The sequence below is a fragment of the Phyllostomus hastatus genome, unplaced genomic scaffold (assembly GCF_019186645.2).
Source record: "Phyllostomus hastatus isolate PE091 unplaced genomic scaffold, TTU_PhHast_1.1 phas_scaffold_129, whole genome shotgun sequence".
NCBI lineage: Eukaryota > Metazoa > Chordata > Mammalia > Chiroptera > Phyllostomidae > Phyllostomus > Phyllostomus hastatus.
In genome coordinates this window covers 28575376-28594996 of record NW_025334009.1, presented here as the reverse complement: position 1 = coordinate 28594996, position 19621 = coordinate 28575376, and the positions used below count along the sequence as shown (strand labels likewise).

At 41.3% G+C, this 19621-nt stretch overlaps 1 protein-coding gene across 1 annotated transcript in view; it reads right to left on the bottom strand.

Moving 5' to 3' along the window:
- NEK11 (NIMA related kinase 11) overlaps window positions 1–19621 on the bottom strand; it is a 212562-nt gene that overhangs the window by 99395 nt on the left and 93546 nt on the right. Inside the window, exons 7-12 of the mRNA XM_045856864.1 lie at window positions 17762–17911; window positions 17591–17669; window positions 15756–15841; window positions 13386–13505; window positions 10674–10767; window positions 5944–6058 (exon numbers count right to left, since the gene is read on the bottom strand). Of these exons, the coding sequence (XP_045712820.1) occupies window positions 5944–6058; window positions 10674–10767; window positions 13386–13505; window positions 15756–15841; window positions 17591–17669; window positions 17762–17911 (644 nt within the window). The remainder of the gene's footprint in view (window positions 1–5943; window positions 6059–10673; window positions 10768–13385; window positions 13506–15755; window positions 15842–17590; window positions 17670–17761; window positions 17912–19621) is intronic.

The following is a 19621-nucleotide window of genomic DNA, read 5'->3' as shown; positions in this document are numbered from 1 at the left end:
GAAGAACCACTCCTGCGATGTCAGAGAAGAGCCTGGCCAGTGAGCTGCAAGTGCTGGCAACATCACAAACACACTTTCTGCAGACAGACACTGAAAAAATGACTTTTCGAGAATAAGCCAAGTTACACAGACATGATACGTAGACATAGTAGGTTGAAACACGACAATCATTTTGGATTTTTTTGTAAGTTTTCTCTTTTCCTATTTTGAATTGTTTTAGAAATTGGAAGAAGTGGGCCCTGGCTGGTGTAGCTCAGTGGATTGGGCGCGGGCTGCAAACCAAAGTGTCGCAGGTTCGATTCCCAGTCAGGGCACATGCCTGGGTTGCAGGCCATGACCCCCAGCAACCGCACATTGATGTTTCTCTCCCTCTCTCTCTCTCTTTCTCCCCCTCTTCCCTCTCTAAAAATAAATAAATAAATAAACAAACAAGTAAATAAATAAATAAAATCTTAAAAAAAAAGAAATTGGAAAAAGAGAAATTGAGAAAAAGAGAAATTAGAAAATGCTATTAGTTGTGAATGGCAAAAGGTATTAGATACTGCTGTTCCTTGATGGAAAGTTGTTGTTGTTTTTTTCCCCTGAAGATGTGCTTTCAAAAATGGAAGAGTGGAACAAGTGGACCTAGGAGGGGCTGGTACTGACGTGGCCTTCGCTGTTGCAAAACAAAACATAAAGCCCCTTCTCGGAGATCAGACAGGACACATTTAAATATCTATCACAAATACCTAAATTAAAGTCTGCTCGAAACACCTAAGCAAAATATTTCAATCATTTCAACAACAAACTAGCATATGAGTCCGAGGTGGTGATCTGACTGGAAGCAGACATGATCCAATAGAGTTCTACTCGTTTCCTACAGCAGCTCAGCTTCCTTCGGACACCGCGATGACGGTCTCCAGGCGGCGAGTGCGTGAGCCCAGAGAGCAGCTGTGACACTTTCATGCTTGGGAAACAATTTCATTGACTAAAGGAAAACCACTCTGTGGCATGTCCAAAACGCTGTCTGAAGCATGCGCTATATGAGGTTTTAGTCTATTATATTTTGTATTCTATCCTACTTTAAAGCCATTATTAATGCTTATTTAATTTTCTGCTTAATTGATTAATTCCAAACCTGAACCACAACAGGACAAGCAAGGCCACTTAAAGATGTGTTCAGCCTGACCAGCAGGGACCTTAGTTTAATAATTACTGTATAATTTATATTTAGCTAAGGGGTGGACCATGGAATCACACACAGCTTTCTCAGGTAAGAAACTTATTTTGAGAGGTCCATGGGTGCTGACTTTCTTTATGAATGGCTGATATTCTGGGCGCCAATTTTCCTTATTTCTATTTTGCATGCTTATTACACAATGGCGAAGTGGCTGGCTGGGCAGGTGTTATTGTGCATCTACTTTAATTTTTCACATTAGGTATAATCTTTTAAATTTCAATTACAGGCACCTACCCAGCCTGTCATGTGGAAGGAACACTCTAAATTATTAAATGTGCCTTGGGTGGGGAGTCAGCGCATCTTCATTCAATATTAGATTTATTCTAATTATCCTCTAGAGCTCAGAAAATTAGGGAGTAACTGCAGGAGTAAATATGAGAGTCAGGTGGAAACACAAATATAAACTCAGTGGAATGTGTGATAAATGTGAAACAAAACTGCCATCAATCTATATTTATAAGTCAGGTCTCTAAGTTATCTAAAGTCTGGAAGAGGAGGGCCATCTAGGAACACAGAAACGGTATTTGGTTTTCTTTTCTGAGGGCTAACGAGCCCGGCAGATCCACGGCTCCCCTGTCTGGGCTGGGGTTTGGAGTCTGGGCTACTACTCTTTGTGCTTTCTGCTCAGGTTGCTTGGATGGGTACGAGGTCCTTGGAGACCTGGCGGAGCGGTTCCCTGCCATGCCAGGGCGGCCCTCCCACTGTAAAGACCGAAGAGAGGAGCTGAGGGATCCCAGCCCCTCACCCTTAAATAGCCAATTTGCCTCCTGAGAGAAGACCCCAGAACTTGATTAGCACTCCTGTGGAAGACAATGTTGTTCAACTGGCTTTAGAAGAAAACTCCATGACCGTTTCCAGGACTGAGGACTTTGTGTCTCAAGAGACCTTCCCAGTTGTTTACTATCTCCATGGTTTCACCCAAGGTTCTCCTGGCCATTCATTAGCTAAAACAAAGACTGATGGGAATTATTCACCATGTTCTTTTTTTCCTGGATATGTTATCTGTGTGTTTTTATTTATCAACTTATTGAGGTATAATTTATAGACAATAAAATACACTCATTTACAGTATGGAATTCAATGAGTTTCACTAGATATATACATCTGGGTAACCATCACCACAACGAAGGCACCAAACGTTCCCATTGCCACGAAGGTGTTGGTTTGGAGTCAGTTCCCACCACCACAACCCCCAGGCAACCACTGGCCTCATTTCCATCACTTCAGATAAGTGCTGCTGGTTCTAGAACTTTATAGAAATGGGATCATTCAATAGGAACTCTCTTGTCTGAGGCTTCTTTCACTCAGCATACTAGTTTTGGTATTCATCCACACTGTTGTATATATTGACAATTTGTTGTTTTTCATTGCTAAGTGGTATTCCACTGCATGGTAAACTAGAAGTTTGCCCATTTGCCTGCTGATTGACTCTTGTCTCTAATTAGTGGTCCTATGAACAGCACTGCTAAGAACATTTGTGTACAGATCTTGCAGCCATGCTTTCATCTCTCCAGGGCAAGTATATAGAAGTGAAATCACCATTAATAGATGTTTTCTTTTCTAAAATTAAAACAATAAGAAGATCTCATTGTCTAACAGAGTTCAAATCGCCTTATTTGCAGGTGAGCCCTTAAAAGGAAGATAAGTCATGAAGCAGCTCACACTGGGAAGGGCGCGTGGCCTTCTTCGGGCAAGCCCAGTGTGACTCTCTCGAGTCAGAGCTTTCTCCTCCCACAGGGAAGGGGCTTTTGTCCCCAAGGAGTGGCTGAAAGGAAAATTAAGAGGCAACAGCTGGTCGGGCTGTCGGGAGACAGCCAGGCCTACACCAGTGAAGCCTCCGCATTTGAACAATTGGGTTGAGGGCTGCACTCGGAGTGGGCCCAGGGCCCCTGAGTCTCAGACTATTCCAGCTTTGCAAATGCTATTCTGAAACTCAGCTGTGAGTTGCTGTGGTAAGGCAAGAGTGCAACAAAGTGCCTGGCAAAAATTAATAATGTGCAAGAAATCATCAGCATTACATATGAGGATTTAAATATAAATCCTTATTTAAAGGAGTCATTTCTTTAATGTTCTAGTTGTGTTTTCTCCATGGCTCTGGCTAGATTAAATAAGCTATCGTCAACTAAATGCACATCAGATGTAAATAATGCCTCACCATGTCTTTTTTCTCTGCAACTAAACCCTTACATCCCAGAGGGAATTTTTCCATTCGACATCAAAGACTGATTAAACATTTAGTGTAGGAACTTAAAAATGACTGTGTAATTTTATTTTACATATATATGCAAGATAACAAACAAACAATAACTTCTCTGGGTGCTGAAAATTTGGAGTCAAGGCTTCTAACAGCCAAAAAGAAGGGGGAAAATAATAACCACTTCATGGTTCATCACCAAATTAGTCTCATTTCTCAGAATTTCATGATTAAGCTATGTGATCACTAATTGTCTTGTAGTTGCCCATCATTCTTTTAATCAATCATCTACCCAAAAGTTACATTTTCATAGTTTTAAGTCTCTCTTTTCAATTTAATATTTAAGAAAAAACAGAATTTAAAAATACGAATTTACAGAGAGGAGTAAATAAAGGAAACGTTCAAAGTATCTTACGAGGAAACTGGCCCAGCTAAGAGTACTGTGTGTTTTTGGACCTTACGGCTTATTACGGACATCTGAGTAGCGTCTCCTTATGGCCCATGCCCTGTGGCAGGGCTGTCTGAGGAGGAACTTGGCTACTATAGCTCACAATAATTATCCTAGAGACACACAAAGAATCTCTGCCTTATGAAAGTTCAATTACTTGACATACTCGTGTTTCTTGCAAATCGATTGCTCCTACCTACCACCTCCAAAGACCTACACTCCGATGGAGTTGGGAAGGGTGCTGCTCTGGTGAGCACTGGTCAGCAGGAGCTTTAGAGTGCTGGAGCAAATGACTTACTGTCTCTGGCTTCTCACCTATAAAATGAGTAATAAATATTGTACTTTTGTCCTTGAGCCCAGAGGCTGGGTCCAGACTTCTGGATCCTATACTCTCCATTCCACACCTTGTTCTAAGGCTTCCTCTTTTCAGACAGTGCTGGCCCCGCCCTCCTGCAGAGCAATAGATCATCCCTATCAGGTGCTAAATGCAGTGGCCTCTCAGTTTTATATTCTCAGAAGGAAAAGCTCATGGAATATTTCTATGCTTCCAAATTCTACTTGTGGAAAACAATAAATAATACATTAAAGAAATGCCTGAAAAAAAGTTTAAGATACAAATCCATCTGATATACATATTTGTTTGTCAGTGAGATCATATTTGTTACCAGATGGCAGCCATTTTAAAGGTGGGCAAATGCCGACCTAAAGACCACCTGGTACCTTACAGCTGGAGGAGGCCATACAAGCTCTAACAGCTCAGTTAGGAAGGCATCACATGCAAATGTGGGCTGAGATGACCAGCCAAGCCAACTTTCACTACCTTCATTCTCATTTTAAGAAGAGAACTCAACTGCTGCCAGAGAGAGTGGCTATCCCTTCACGCAGCCATGAGGATATACTTCATAGACCTCCAACTATAAGGATCACATTTGGCCAAGGGCCCAGCAGCCACATTCTCTCAGCAGCTACTGTGCCTCCCCATGAGCTACTGCAGCAGAGCTACAAAATCAGGCCTCTGATGGCTGACTTCGCTTAAGGACTGCCTGATGCCTTGGCTGCCTTTGTCTGCATAAGCAGACTAGAACACACCATCGAACCTCCTCTCTTTTTACTTGGAATAAAACTAGAATCATGGCCTGATGGTTCTCTCAGCCTTTTGCAGTTCTGTTCCTATCTCCTTTCATTCAAGCATTTCCCCTAATAATATCTTTGCATTTTTAGTCCCATCTTGGCACCGGCTTCTTAGAGGTGCAGACTAACATATCCTTCATTCATTTATTCATCCACTAATTCATTCATTCAAGAAATATTTACTGAGTGTCTATAATGTCCTGGCTCTTTGTCCTACACACTGGGGAGAGAGGTGCAAGATTGAGAGGACCCCTACTTTCATAACTGTCCCCTTCAGACTCATATACTGCTTCACTTTCCTCGGCTCTTACTCTGCTGGGCACTGAGCTCAGAGCACCTCGCATGGGAGTCTCATTTGTTTTCCACAACTACCCTTGAAGGGGGCATTATTTTTGTTTCATGGGTAAGCAGAGATTAAGTTGCCAGGGGCTTCCCTAACAGCCAGTTTTTTTACTCTAAAACCCATGTTTTCAATCATTAGGATATGATGTATCTCCTCTACTGGGCGCCAGCTCTGAGCAAATTTTTTTCTAGCAATGATCACACATCCACATAGTTGATTTTTCAAAGCCTAACTTCATTTCTTCACTTGGAGTTTATGGGGACCGGGAACACCGTGTCCAGAAGAGGGAAACGGGGCTTCAGAGCATTTGCAGTCCTACACTGTTCCAGAGTCAGGTTAATGACCGCATTATTTAACCCCCACAGAAAGAGTCCTTCGCTTGGTATGAATTTCTAACTCAGCTTCACTAAGAAAATAGGAGGACAGACTAAGCCCTTGGTTTCTCTGCTTTTCATCCTGGCCACAGCCCTGCTCTGGCAAACAGATGGAAGGTGGTTACATACTTCTAGGGCTTCTCTCAGAGGCCATCCAGGCCTCCTGCAGCACCAGCTACACCAACCCACGTGTCAGCTGAAAGCACCCTTCTGAATGCTGATGCAAGATCATACCATGATCTCCAAGGTCAATTATGGTGTCCTCTATACTTGACTCGAACACACCGAGGTCTGGGCCAGGAATGGGCTGAGACTCAGGCAGGTTCTCTGAAGTCGGGCCATCAGGTGCCTTGTGGAAGGTAATTAACAATTCATGACAAACATAAAAGTAAATAGGGCTGGCACAAATGAAACAATATTCTTATTTAGAAATCTATTTGAAAGCAAAAGCCTACCTAATCTTCTCCCTTAAGCATGTTAACATTTTCAAACTTCAAGGCAGCAGCTTGGGATAAGAGATACTCCCTTGATTAAATGGGACAAACCATTTTAACCTCCCCTGGCCTGTTTCAGGGCCATGACTAGGGTGGGGCAAGTAGAATGCCCAGGGTGCATAACTGAAGGAGACACTGACTTTCAGGCTCATGTAAGAGCCAGATCGATCCGCAGCTGAGAACAAGCGCCCCCCTCAAATCTGCGCCCAGGGCATCACACTCACCTCCCCTCCCCCTAGTCCAGCCCTGCTGTTTCCTCATCTCAAAATTAGAGGCATGGATTTGGATGCCCTCCAGATTCTCATATAGCTTTAAAAGTTCTATGATTTCAAAAGTTCAGATTTCCTGAAAAAGATCTAAGAGGCCACATGAAAAAAACTCATACTTCAAAAAAAAGTTAAATTTCTCAAACATATCAATAGGTATTTCAATAAATCATTTTGCTTTTTTTTTAGTTGTGTGTGTGTTTACAACTTAGAGCTATGCTGAATTGACTCATTTTCCATGATATGTGGCCTTCCTGGAGAACTTCCAAGAATGTCTTCTTATTAAAAAAGAAAGCAAAGTTTGAATGAATCTTAAATGAATAAATAAAAGCCATGGTACACTGTGATGCTGTGTCTGTGAAAATACCGTCGTTAAATATTCTTGCGAAGCCCATTTGTTGTACTGTGTAATGACTGTTGCATGAGGTGGAAGCGATCTCACACTCAAAGGACCAGTAACAGCACACAGAGAACTTTAAGAACAAAGAACAGAGACTGCATGAAATGTGTGTTTCAGAAATTACTGGGGAAAAAGTATGTGGACTCTCAATTGACTTTGATTTGCTGAGGTTCTCTTTGAAGAGAAGAGACAGCATTGTTATCATTGTTTCTCTCAGGAAGAAAAGAACTTGATCTCCCTTTGATCTGCATTACTATCAATATTTCATGTATGGAGACCTGATTTGCTGTGCACTTTCCACAGACACCCACTTCTAATACCTTCGCAACTGTATATGCCACAGGATAAGAAAAAAAAAGACTGGGCTTAGTGTGTGTGTGATGGTATCTAGTTTTCAAGCTACCATTCTTTAAGGAGACAGTGTCTAACATGATTCCACATTCAACTCTGCTTCAAGACTTCAAAGTCCAAACTCAGCCATGCAGAAAATGGCTGCCCAAATAAAAGGCCCTGTCAGTTAGGGTCTGAAACACAAAACACGCCAGTCTTCTAATGCCTCCAAGTTTTTTATAACATGTTTAAGAGGTGACACAGGCAGCCCATTCTCCCCCCTGATTCTACCTCCTACAACTGCTTTGAAATATAAAGTGGTTTCCTTCAGCTGGCAAGAGAGAAGCAGCAGCCCCAAGAGATTAGGAAGACATTAAATCATAAATGTGTAGATGGGCAAAGATAGGAACATTTTCCTCTTCATTTTCTCCTTTATCACACTTTTCTTTAGCACCTTGCATCAGATTAGTTCAATTTCTTTCTCATATTTTACCTTTTTTGGCTCAATAATACCTTTCCTTGAGTGCTTAAAACCCTTCAATCCTTGAGCAAAGTGTTCAGTTTCCCAGTTTTCTGCCTCCTTTGTTCTCTGAATGTCATTAAACCTGCCTCACTCCCGTGTCTGTGAACATGATTAAACTTGCTCCTCTGCCTGGCCTCCTCCCTTCATCCTCCTCCTGAGGCGGACAAGGGAGCCTTCCCTCAGGTCGCTCCTCCTTCCCTTTCGTTCCCATTAAATGCTTTCTTTCCTAAAGAGATCGTGAGAAGGTCTATTCATCGGTGGCTTTTTCCTTCATCTGAAGGTGAACTGTTGCTTTCAAGTGTCCCGATTTCTGCCCATTGCAGCCCTGGACCAGCAGCACGGGAGTCACCAGGAAGCTGCTTGCAGCTTGATGCAGCACCCCAGGTCCCCTCCAAAACCAACCCAATCAGAATCTGCATTTTCATAAGACAGACCAGAAGGTGATTTTGAAGTTTGAGAAGTGTTGCTATAAGCCATGAGAATTTGGAGGACAGCCAGTTAATTGTGGACCTGAGAGGTCAAAGAAGGTTTTCCTGTGGAGAAGCTGACATTTGAAAGAGAGGAGGTGGGATGCTGTCAGCGGGCCAGAGGGAAATGCTTGATGGAATTGCTCAAAAGAGGACAAAAGACCAGGGGCGGGTGGTGAGCATGCTAAGAAACCCCTTCTGCAGAACTGAAACAGCTAGAAGAGGATATTATTTTCAAGAGCCACGCACCTGCCTCCATCATATGCAAACTTAAGAAACATGCTTCTGGAAAGTTCAGGGCCCAAGATGTTGGTGACACTAAATCTTAGAAGATCAAAGAATGAACTGACATCTCTGGCCAAGACAGCATCAGGCCCTTCCCCTCTTGCTCCCTGTGTTCCTTCCTGATGGAAAGGGGGTGGCATTGGAAAGAACTAGGTAGAAAACATGGAGTAGAGATTGCATAAAATCTTCGTGAAATCCTCTTTGGGTTGGGCCAAGATCTGTACTCTCTGTCTGGCCTTGTGTTCTATGGGATAACATACAGCTAACAAAATCTGAGACTGCCTGCATTATGGTCTCAGTCTTAAGTTACATGAAGAGCCCCCCAGTGACCCTGGTTTATAGGAGGGACAAAATCTAATGCAATGTAGTTGTTTAACATTGATAATAATCATGTCAGAAGTGAAAAAGAACATAAAAATGATTATTTTGAAGGTTCAATAAAGAAAAGCAAAAAAGTTACATAAATTATCTGACACTAAAATGTAAGATCGTGCTTAAAACTACATTTTTATTTGCTATATGATAACTTTGGGGATAAAGAAAGTTTTTCATTTTAAAACTGGGGAAACACTGGTTAATAGCATTATATAATATCAGGAATATAAGACTATAATTCAATATCTGTGTACTCTAAAAATATTACCCTATCTGTACTCCTAAATTTCTAATCTTAGGGGGTGAAATCACTTAGAAGCAGGGGTTCCTTGACATTTCAAGAAAAAAGTCCCATTTTCAATCAGCTGATTGAGCAAGCAGTTTACACATATTAACAAAAACAGAATTCTTACATCAGACTCCTTGTGAGGATCTGTGGGAATCTGCAGTTCTCAGACTCGGGGGCAAGAAAGCCAACAGGCATAGGAAAGAAAACCCATCTTTACAAGTTATTTCAGGGCTTAGAAAAGGCCTGAGGAACTAGAGAAAGGCACTGAAGAGGTCAGAGTGGCATCAAGTGGTGGCATCAAGACCCTCCTCTAAGCAGGGATCCAGCACTACTGCTGACCGCATGCCCGTCAACAGGTCCCACAGCTGGCTCCAGTTAATGGAGTGGCAGTTGGGTAGAAAATGGGGGTGGGGAAAATGGCGGGTGGCATATCACCAACATCCCAAACTCTCTGCAAAGGGTCCAACAGAGGGAGACTCTTAAGGTCCGAAAAGGCTGGGTCCCCCTGTCTGGTCCAATTTTGGTTTTAGAACTCTAAAGCACTCGCAACCACAAAGTAATTGAGAAAAGTGAAAAGCCTTTGAGACGGAGGCAGAAAACAAGTGTTCCTGGGCTGTGCCTGGCTGAGAGTGAGTGCTGCTGGGTGCCCCTGCGCAGCCCAGGATTTGCAGCCCTGGGATCACCCGTCACAGCAGAATGAGCATCCTCAGACTGCAGGGACCATCCCCACAGCCTCAGGGAACTTGGCTCTTCCTGCCAAAGGAAGGAATCTCCTTCGGATGCAGGGATCTCCAATGGATGAGCAAACAGAATTTGAGACAATAAGGTTCTCCCTAAAAATGACTCTTTTCCAAGATGTTTTTACCAGAAGTGCTAGGAGCTGGTATTGGTGTCTATTGTTCAAATATGACCCTGAAGAAAGATGGTCTTAAGTATCAGAACCTATGCCAAGTTCAATTTTTAACCATTAAAGAAAACAGTATTTGCTATCCAGGGTGTTGGGACACAGAGGACAGGCATTTGAAGTTCATTTCATGTGAATCTGCAACCCTATTTGTTATCGGATATCCATGATAATTCTTCAAAGTTTGGATGGGATTATTAACACAAGGAGTAATATGGATGGGAGACAAACTATAAAGGTAAAGAATAAAAAAAAATAAGGCAAAAAGAGAACAATGGACTAAAGAGAAAAACCAACAATAGCATGGCTGAAATTCAAAATTAGATATACACAAATTTGTTCTGCAAAGTCATACTTTTAACTCATCAGTGGTTCACTCAGTGCAGATGATTCTGTAGGTCCTAGTATTTGTTGGACAAATCAGTGGCTCCACCTCTAAGCAGAGCTGCTTTGTGGTCATCAACTGTCGCCCTGCGTTCGAAAAGGATCATCTTCCCTGGAACTGAATGAAGTTGGTCTGGATGCTTTTCTTCCCTACCTTGTCCCTTTCCCTGACCAACTGGCTTCATGAATCTGAAAACATCTGAAGCCAGAAAAGGTTTTATGTAAAGTGTAAAATAAGAGTACTTACATGGAGTCCCTCAACAGTTAGCAGTTGAAAGTTCTGAGATCTCGATTCTTGCATTCGTTTGTTATTTTCTTCATCTTTTTCTTCAGTAAGCTTTCTGCAAATTTAAAACAAATGTAGAAAAATAGTTGCAATTTGCTGAAAACACATCTATATTATATAGGTGTGACCCATTTCAACAGGCAAACTGGGGTGTTAGAAAGCCAGGCCAATGGGTCTTCCTCTTGTGAGGATGTGTGTGCAATGCAGCCCCCACTGGATTCTCCTTTAAAGCACACACAAGGATGCTCTGGCTCCTTTTTCCTTCCTTAGAACCCCTAAGATACAGAAGAATACAGTGCTGATCCCTGTGTGTTCTCTGACTATAATGATGGGGGGTGTCCCTGATGCCCAGCACAGTGTCCAGCACATACTAATAACTCAATAACTGCTTTTAGGGTAAAATAAACACATAAACAAGGAAATGCAGCAACATTTCAAAATTATGGAAAAGAATATGAGACTCAGTGTGGAGGGGAATTTTTCTCAGACACATTTTCTTTGTTTTCTCTACTACAGAAAAGTAGAATTTAATCTGCTACTAAACTGAAAGACAGATTTGAGTTCCTGCAATTGCTTGTGTGCTGATTTATACTTAGATTTGTTTGAAAAGTCATTGAACATCCCTGTGGTCAAATTTTGTTGTCTATAAAATGGGTACATTATAATCCTTCTGACAACGGAGACATTTTCTAGTTAAAACATGTGACCACTCTTGAATCCTAGAAATAACAATCAAAAATAATCCTGATTCAAGTCATTCATAAAATCAAGAACAGGTGTTATTTAAAAGGCATTGCCTTTAAACAAGAAAATATGAAATGTCATGTAGAAGATCTATATGACTTTCTTTTGTGTACAAAAATCAGAAAAAATAATTTGTAATATAGATATGTAATTAAATAGCCACTTTAATCTGCTCCTAGTAGAGATTTAATTTTCCATTTACCCTCAACCAATGACATAAATCATAATAACCTGGATGTATTGCCATTTCCGAGGTGATATAAATAGATTTGGGATGTGAGTTGATTCAAGGGCTCGAACAATTTATGTGAATATGTTTTCTCAGTAAAAGCTACACTCAGTGGTGGTACTTTGCAGGAACCAACTTGTACTGGCTCCCAGGAGAAGGATGTGCACATTATCTCCCCAGCTGAACAGTCCACGATATCACACTGGTAGCTTAAAATTGGCCATAATGGGAGTCCTGCCACCGCAGAAATTGGCAAACAAATCAGCAGTCACTCCCCACCCCGACTCACCCAATGAGCTCAGGGGTGGTGGGTAAACATCTACCAGCACACTACCACCCATGAGCACTTTGAAGAAAGTCTTTTTCCACATTTATTAAAGAAAACATGTCTTAAGGGAAAACAATCTCACAGATTCTTGTTGGTTCGTCATTGACAGACCTAGGCAGGCCTAGGAGGAATGGAAGATCAGCAGGCGGGAAACTACTGTGGGAAACTGCCTGCCAATGGTACCCAGGACAAACAGATGCCTGGGCTAAGACTGGGGTCTGAGGTCGGCCCTTCCAGCATAACAGGATGCAGCTTCAACCTGAGGCTGACGAGATGTGTCAAGAACAATGGTCAGCAGAAACAGCACCCAGCAAGCAGCCAGTTCTAGCCAGTCAGACCCTGACAGCCCAACCAGCTACCCTTCGTGGGTTTTTGAGCTTAAAAACCCTGCCCCAAGAACAACCGAGCGAATCTTAACCTCCCTTGGTTGGCTCCACTTTCTACACTTTCCCTCTAGAGTCCCAATCTCCCTTGGTTGGCTCCACTTCCTCTTATTCCCCGCTAATAAACCCTGCTCCTTGCCTCACTGTGTCAGTCTGGTTTCTTGAGTGACTCCGACCTAACAGTCATGATATTCATTACAAGTACAAGGATATGTCTAAATCATGTTTCAGATACATTGACAAGGTCACAAAATGAACATATTGGAGTTTCAGTTTTTTTTCTGTCTCCCTAGATCTTGGTTGGGGCTTCTAAGCTAGCAAAACATTGGCAGTAGAAGAAAGAAGAAGAAAAATTAGGAAACTGGATAACCTCCCAACTGAAGAATCAGTCTTCAGAAATTGGGATCCTAGGGCTTCTGAACGCCCCCTCTCCACGTCAATACTTGAATTACCAGGGGTGTTTCCCACCAGCGGCCCCGCCCTGAGCATGTGCACGTTTCGCAGGGCCTCACCGGACAGAACAGAGCTGTTTCTAAACTGCTTCCTAAGGCCAGCAATTTCCTGCCAGCACCTTCTTCTCTCTGTGGACCAGCCAGGTCTCCTGGCAGAGGGGATGCAGCAAACACCCAGAGAATGAGGGCCAGGCCCTGAGGTCACCCTTTCCGCCCTCACACTGGTTCAGAAGGTGTCAGCAACAGCAAGGTTCCATCTGAAGGCTGATGCCATTTTCACTACTAGTAACCACCCTGATAGGCAGGCCTCCTTTCCACACAAGACTGAAAGCCTAATGCGAATAATGCCTGCCATCCAGTCACCATCTAAGGCTCAATAACCATCTTTTGAGGGAACAAGTGAATGAATAAACAGAAACATGTATAATGAGTATGTGCATGTTGTTTCCTTGTTTTGGCTCTGCTCCTCCTCAGTGAACTCCTTCAGAGCCCCGGGAAGCGGCCGAAGGGCTGGGGGCCTGAGGAAGGGCAGCTTACTTCAGCGTCCTGGCTTTCTCGTGGGCCGCCTGGAGCTTCCTCAGCCGCATCCTTTCCCTCGGGGTCATTTTCTGCACTTCAGAGAGTGCCCGCAGAGTCTGTAGGTGGATCTGTTTTTGCCTAGAGAAAATAAAGATTCCCCACACAGAACACATCCCAGACATGCTCAGAAAAATTAAACAAATAATTTACAGAAGTATCGTTACACTACTGAGGAGGGAAAAGCATCTCGAGACAGGCCAGGCAAAAACTAATAAAGTCTGGGTATGTAATGAGCCAACCAGGACTGTGGTTAATTGGCAATATTTTTCAAATTAGATTTTTATTTAAAAGCAAATTATGTACTTTCCAAATTTCTGCTCATTTCATTGCTTATAACTGACTTTCATAATGTAAGACAAATTAGGATTCTGGCTATTAAGAAATAAATAGACAGCCAGACAAATTCGACCATGTGGATAGAACACAATCTTTTGAGATAGGCAGGGTGTGAATCTGATGTGCACCCTCATTCACTAGGTCTGCAGTCTTGGGCAAATTACTGAACCTCTTTGAACCTCAGTTTCCTCATCCATAAAGAATGGGTTAAGAGTGAGTATTGTATGAGATAAGGTACAATGTCTGACACACAAAAAGTATCCCACATGATGGCATTATTACAGCTAACATTTCTTATGTCTTATATTCTAAGCCTAACACAGTAGGTACTTTTGTGGCAGCACAGCATAGTGGTTCATTGTACCAGTTAGTAAGGTTCTTTGGGTCTGAATCTTATACACCCATGGAAAAGTCACTTAACATCTTTATAATCATTAAAAAATAAATAGTACCCACTTCATAGGTTTGTTGCGAGTTTAAATGAGTGAATTCATGAAAAATGCTCATAACATATGGTCATTACCCCCAAAATGTTAGCCAACATTATATAAAGAGCCTTTTTCTTTAAAGAAATGTGCTTACAGTAATCGTGTATTGAAAGGTCTACAACCACATTCTTGGTGACATTTGTTCCTGCGCCTGACTTGCCTAGGGCCCAATACTACAAGAAATGTGATGATGAAACTGTAATGACCATTTAGGCAGGTCCCATCCCTCCAGAGCACTGTCCAGACCAGAGCCTCCAGGGGACGTGCAATTTCCAGAAATACACACCCCTTATTTTGTACGACCAAATAACTCTCCTTAAAGCACAGTCACAGATCTTGAAAAGTACAGTAACGATCTGAAGTCAATATATCATAATGTGAAATACCACCCAAGCAACTGGATTCTAGTGTACTTTAACTGTGAATGGTGTTTCATAATTACAGTGCAAAATGATAACAAAAATCAGTCCAGCATTTAAAAAATAAGTTATCTACTACTCTCACGTCTCCAATAAAAAAATAAAATTAAGAATATCCAGGCTTTCTTGAAAAACCAGGCAAGGTTATAGGAGCATGCCTGAAATGTGTCCCACTGAGGTACAGTTTACTTTAGCTGGAGATCGTGCATTAAACAAAGACTGAATATCTTTGACGGACCCATTTCCTCAGCTTAAAATGAGAAGATGGAAAACAAACCGCTGGACTGGGTATTAGGCAAGCATATTCATGCTATTTGGCCATGAAGATCAGGCTATTGAGGGCCACTGTTCTCCCCCACTGCCTTGCACAGCTCTGGGCAGGGGCTGCCATTCTCACTGGGCCCTTAGAAAACTAAACAGAGAGGGTCTTCACCCAAATGATAAACTCGGTCTTTATAATTAGTGCCCCCTGCCCCAGAGCTGCTCAGCACACAGCCAGCACAGCCGTACCTGTCTGTTCTGAAGTTACCTCGTGCTCTGGGCTCTGGTAAGTTACAACACAGAAATTCTGTGAGGTGGGAGACAGAAGTTAGGCCAATAAATTATGGTTCTTCTGAAACACACATTCTCCAGTTCTTAGATATATCTGAAGAAAGTGAACTTCGGCTTAGCATTTTCAGTTGTTCCAGGACTGCACAATGCGGTCTTTTCAATAGATACCCTGACAGTTACTGTTAAACAAACATGTGGAATCCATGTATGCTTAACATGGAAGGTGTGTTGGCACATGGACCACTAAATATTTGAGACACTAATCTCTCTACAAAGTTACAAGGCAGCTGCAGAGCTACCCTACAGATCTGCATGCTGTGCGGTGGTTTAAACTTTTGTGATTTCAATTTGTTTCACCTGAGGCAAAGGGCTTTGGAACGCCAAGTTGCGGAAGTGCCTGTATTTCTTGGCAAGACACATAAGTATGAGGATGCTCCACACAGTCAGCTTAGCACTAAGAGATTTTAAAAGACAAATGCACTTACTATTTATTTATGTTCAATGGGCTTTTTAAAAACAATGTAACTACTTACATGGCATTGATTATATGAGCAGCTTCCTTCTGACAATTCAAATTCTTGTCTTCTGGAGTCATTTCTGAGTATCTGCACATCAGGTGCTGAAAAAAAAAGGCTCCTCTTCAGGGAAGGAAGGGCATAAACCACACAGTGACTTTTCTAATTCGCACTATTACTGACTGTATCTGGGAGTTTGAAACCAAAACCCACTGGTAGCTATTTTTCCTTCTACAAAGGGTTACAAAATGTTGCACGGTAGTTTATGCAACCAGATCCTGAGGGGTCAGGCTCCTGCCTACCTCTCCAAGTTCGTCTTGCACTGCCTGTTCCCTCACTCCCTGCTACCCAGGCAACAACAGGCCTTCTTTCAGCTCCAAGGTCACACAAGCTCTCTTCCCCTCTGGTTCTGTAGTGGACAAAGTCCACATCCCAAGACCAAAACTAGGGTGAGGTGAGTGAGGCATTCTGCATGGCTGGCTACTTCTCACCATGTCACTGGTGTCAAAATGTCTCCTAACCCCTTCTGTGACCACCAAACCACTCCCCCTCCCTTATTTCACAGCATCCTATTTGCTTTCTTCCTAGTGCTCATGAGAACTTAAAATTACTTTACTTGCTTACTTTTCCTTGGTTACTGGGTTCTCTAACTAGCAGTCAAGCTTCCAAAAGACAGGAGCCATGTGAGGTCCTTGCATTCCCACACCCCCAGTGTCAGCACAGTGCCCCGCACTCAGCTAATGAATGCACAGCAGCTCAGCATCATGTGTCCTGTGGATTGAGAGCTGGACTCTGATGAAAAGGCATGCACATTTTTAAAGGGGAATGAAAGCTTTGCAGTCCTCTTAAAGATATTCATAACATTAAAGGAAATTTGTCTGAGGAATTTATATTGTAAAAGCCTAAGAAGTTTAAAAAACAAAACCAAAGCTCTAACTAGTGTAGCTTAGTTGGTTAGGAGTCAACCCACAAAGCGAAAAGTAGCCGGTTGCAGGCCAGGTCCCCCATCAGGGTGTGTGCAAGAGGCAACTGATCAATACTCCTCTCACATTGATGTTTCTCTCCCTCCCTTCCCCTCTCTCTAAGAATGAATAAATAAATCTTAAAACAACAACAACAACAACAACAACAACAACAACAACATCTCCTGAGAGGGTACCATTTAATTATTTTCTTAGCACCAGAGATAAATTCTCTACATCAAATTTTCCAATTTACAGAAAAACAAAATAAATTCACCTACTCAATAAAAAGTATTATTGAGACATATAATAAAGGAGTAGAATAGTACGGACTTAGTGAAAACCCAGATTTTGTTATAAGTAGTACCACGCTCTGTCCTTGCAGGAATATATTTACAAAGCATTGCGGTAAGATTTGTAAGCTAAGAACCCTGAGGACAGGTGCTGAGTTTAGGCAGAAAATCCCAACCCTAACATATCAGGTACCAGGGAACCAGAGTTCACATACTTTCTTGTGCAAAGAGATCGTCCCAACTAATAGTTTTCCTCAGTTTAAAAAAAATATCCTGTCTCAGCCCTGGCTGGCGTAGCTCAGTGGATTGAGCGCGGGCTGTAAACCAAAGTGTTGCAGGTTTGATTCCCAGTCAGGGTACATGCCTGGGTTGCAGGCCATGACCCTCAGCAACCGTACACTGATGTCTCTCTCGATGTCTCTCTCTCCCTCCCTTCCCTCTCTAAAAACAAATAAATAAAATCTTTAAAAAAATATCCTGTCTCTCTGTTTTTACTGATTCTGAATGCATCTTATTCTCACAGTGTATCTTCTAGTCCTAGAACATAAATAAATGACAATCATTACATGCTTCCCAGTATCCCTTTCATTTTAAATACCTGTAGTTGTTCATCAATGTAAGGGATTTTTAAAATTTCTATAGCAGATGGTCTCAGTGAAGGATTCTTGTTCAACATGCTGTAATGTGTAAAAAGAAAATTATTTTTCAGACAAACTAAAATTTAAGCACAATTTAAAACTGTTTCTGTGGTAATACATTATTTCCATACCGTTCCATGATGGCATTCAGTTCTCTTGGATATCTCTTAGGGAGAGAAGGAGTGTTGCCTTCAACAATTTTTAAAACAATGGACAAGAAACTGGAGCCGGTGAATGCATGATTCATGCAGCACATCTCATATAAAATGCATGCCAGAGACCTAAAGACAAAGTCAAAGAATTTAAATAAGAAGCAAATGTCCTCTTAGATCACCATACAAAACCTCAAACGGGCTGGGGCATTGGCTGTAAGGCACTAACATGCACTTCACTTGTTTGTTTAAAAGCCTCAGTTCCATAACGTTTGGCTCCACTGAAATGCACGCTTACTAAAAGGAAAGAGGAAAGCACACAATCTAAGTTTGAACGGCCCCCTTTTGTCAAAGGAGATTAAACAAACCAATAGAGATATGCCTGCACATAGTAGGGACCCAATAAATATTTGAACAATGCAGTAAAGAATTTCTGAATTAACCTCTATGAAGAAAAAATAAAATACAGCAAAATACCTTCCTAAGGCAGTTTTGTTAATGTTTTATATGCAAAATAAAATTTTAATTTATCAGCCTAACCCTCCCTCTAATATGTGCCCAACCATTTTGAAAAGGGAATGCATTATTTATTTTTTAAAATAAAATCCATTTGCAAGTAGAGTGGAAAAACAGTTACTTGCAGCTCACATGAAAATGTATAATTCTTTCTTCAGGGGTATGAAACAGAATATTAAAATTCTAGATCAGTCCAATGCTGATTTGTATTAACCATGCAAATCAGTAACTTCGAAACCAGCAGAATAATCCTTCAAATAATTCTATGTCATTAAAAAAACAAAGGGGAGAATTCCTGTCTGAACTTAGTATTAAGAAAGAACTGTACTTCTCCTGAATAATGGATTACTCTAAATCTTATGGGTATTTTGAATTATGTAACTGGCTAGGTTTCCCTTTTCATGTGACTTGCTTGAAAGATCAGAAATAAATTTACAATTGACCTTATGTAAGTTGTGTTTTACGTAACTTTTAATAATGTCCTACTTTCTCATAGAAGGAAAGGTATGGGTAAATACATACATGACTACTATCATTTTAATCCTTTCGTGTGTGTTCACAGAAAGGTACATTTGTAAGAGAACATACACTGAAAATGTTTCTGTTGTAGTAAATAGTAGTAAATTTTATTTATTATAATTTGGACACTAAAAATTTCCAACTGATCAATACTTTACATATTTCAAAGAAATTTCATATATATCTCAACAGAGCCTCATAATTTCACAGTGATTTCCCATTTTATACATGAGAAAGTAGCTCAGGAAAATTAAATCACTTGACCAAATTCAAAAGGCATTTTTCTTTTCAAATTCTGGACTATTTCCATTGCCGAATGCTAGAATAAAGAGGAATGTGAGGAGAAATGGCGTGATATTGACTAGAACACCAAGATCGATGTAAACATTATAAAATATGAACGTTATTTGAAGCTTACTAAATTTTGCATCCATCTGTAAGACTGTGAAATAGTGTCTGGTATAGTAACACATACTTAGATTTCTATACCAAAAAAAAAAAAAACTTCTTTCAATAAAGGTGAACTGAAGACATTTTTAGATAAACAGAGACTGAGAGAATTCATTGCCAGCAGGACAGCATGAAGACTATCCTAAAGGGGAGTGCTTCCGAAGGAAGAAAAATGGGCTCAGACAGACACAGGAGTACAAGAAGGAATGAAAAAAAAAGAAAGAAAGAAAAAAAAGAATGAAGAGCATTAGGAGAAATAACTTTGTGAATACGCATGTGTCAACATTAATCTAAAAAACAATATTAACAATATATTTCAGGGTTTAAAAATTATATAGAATAAAATTTCATGGA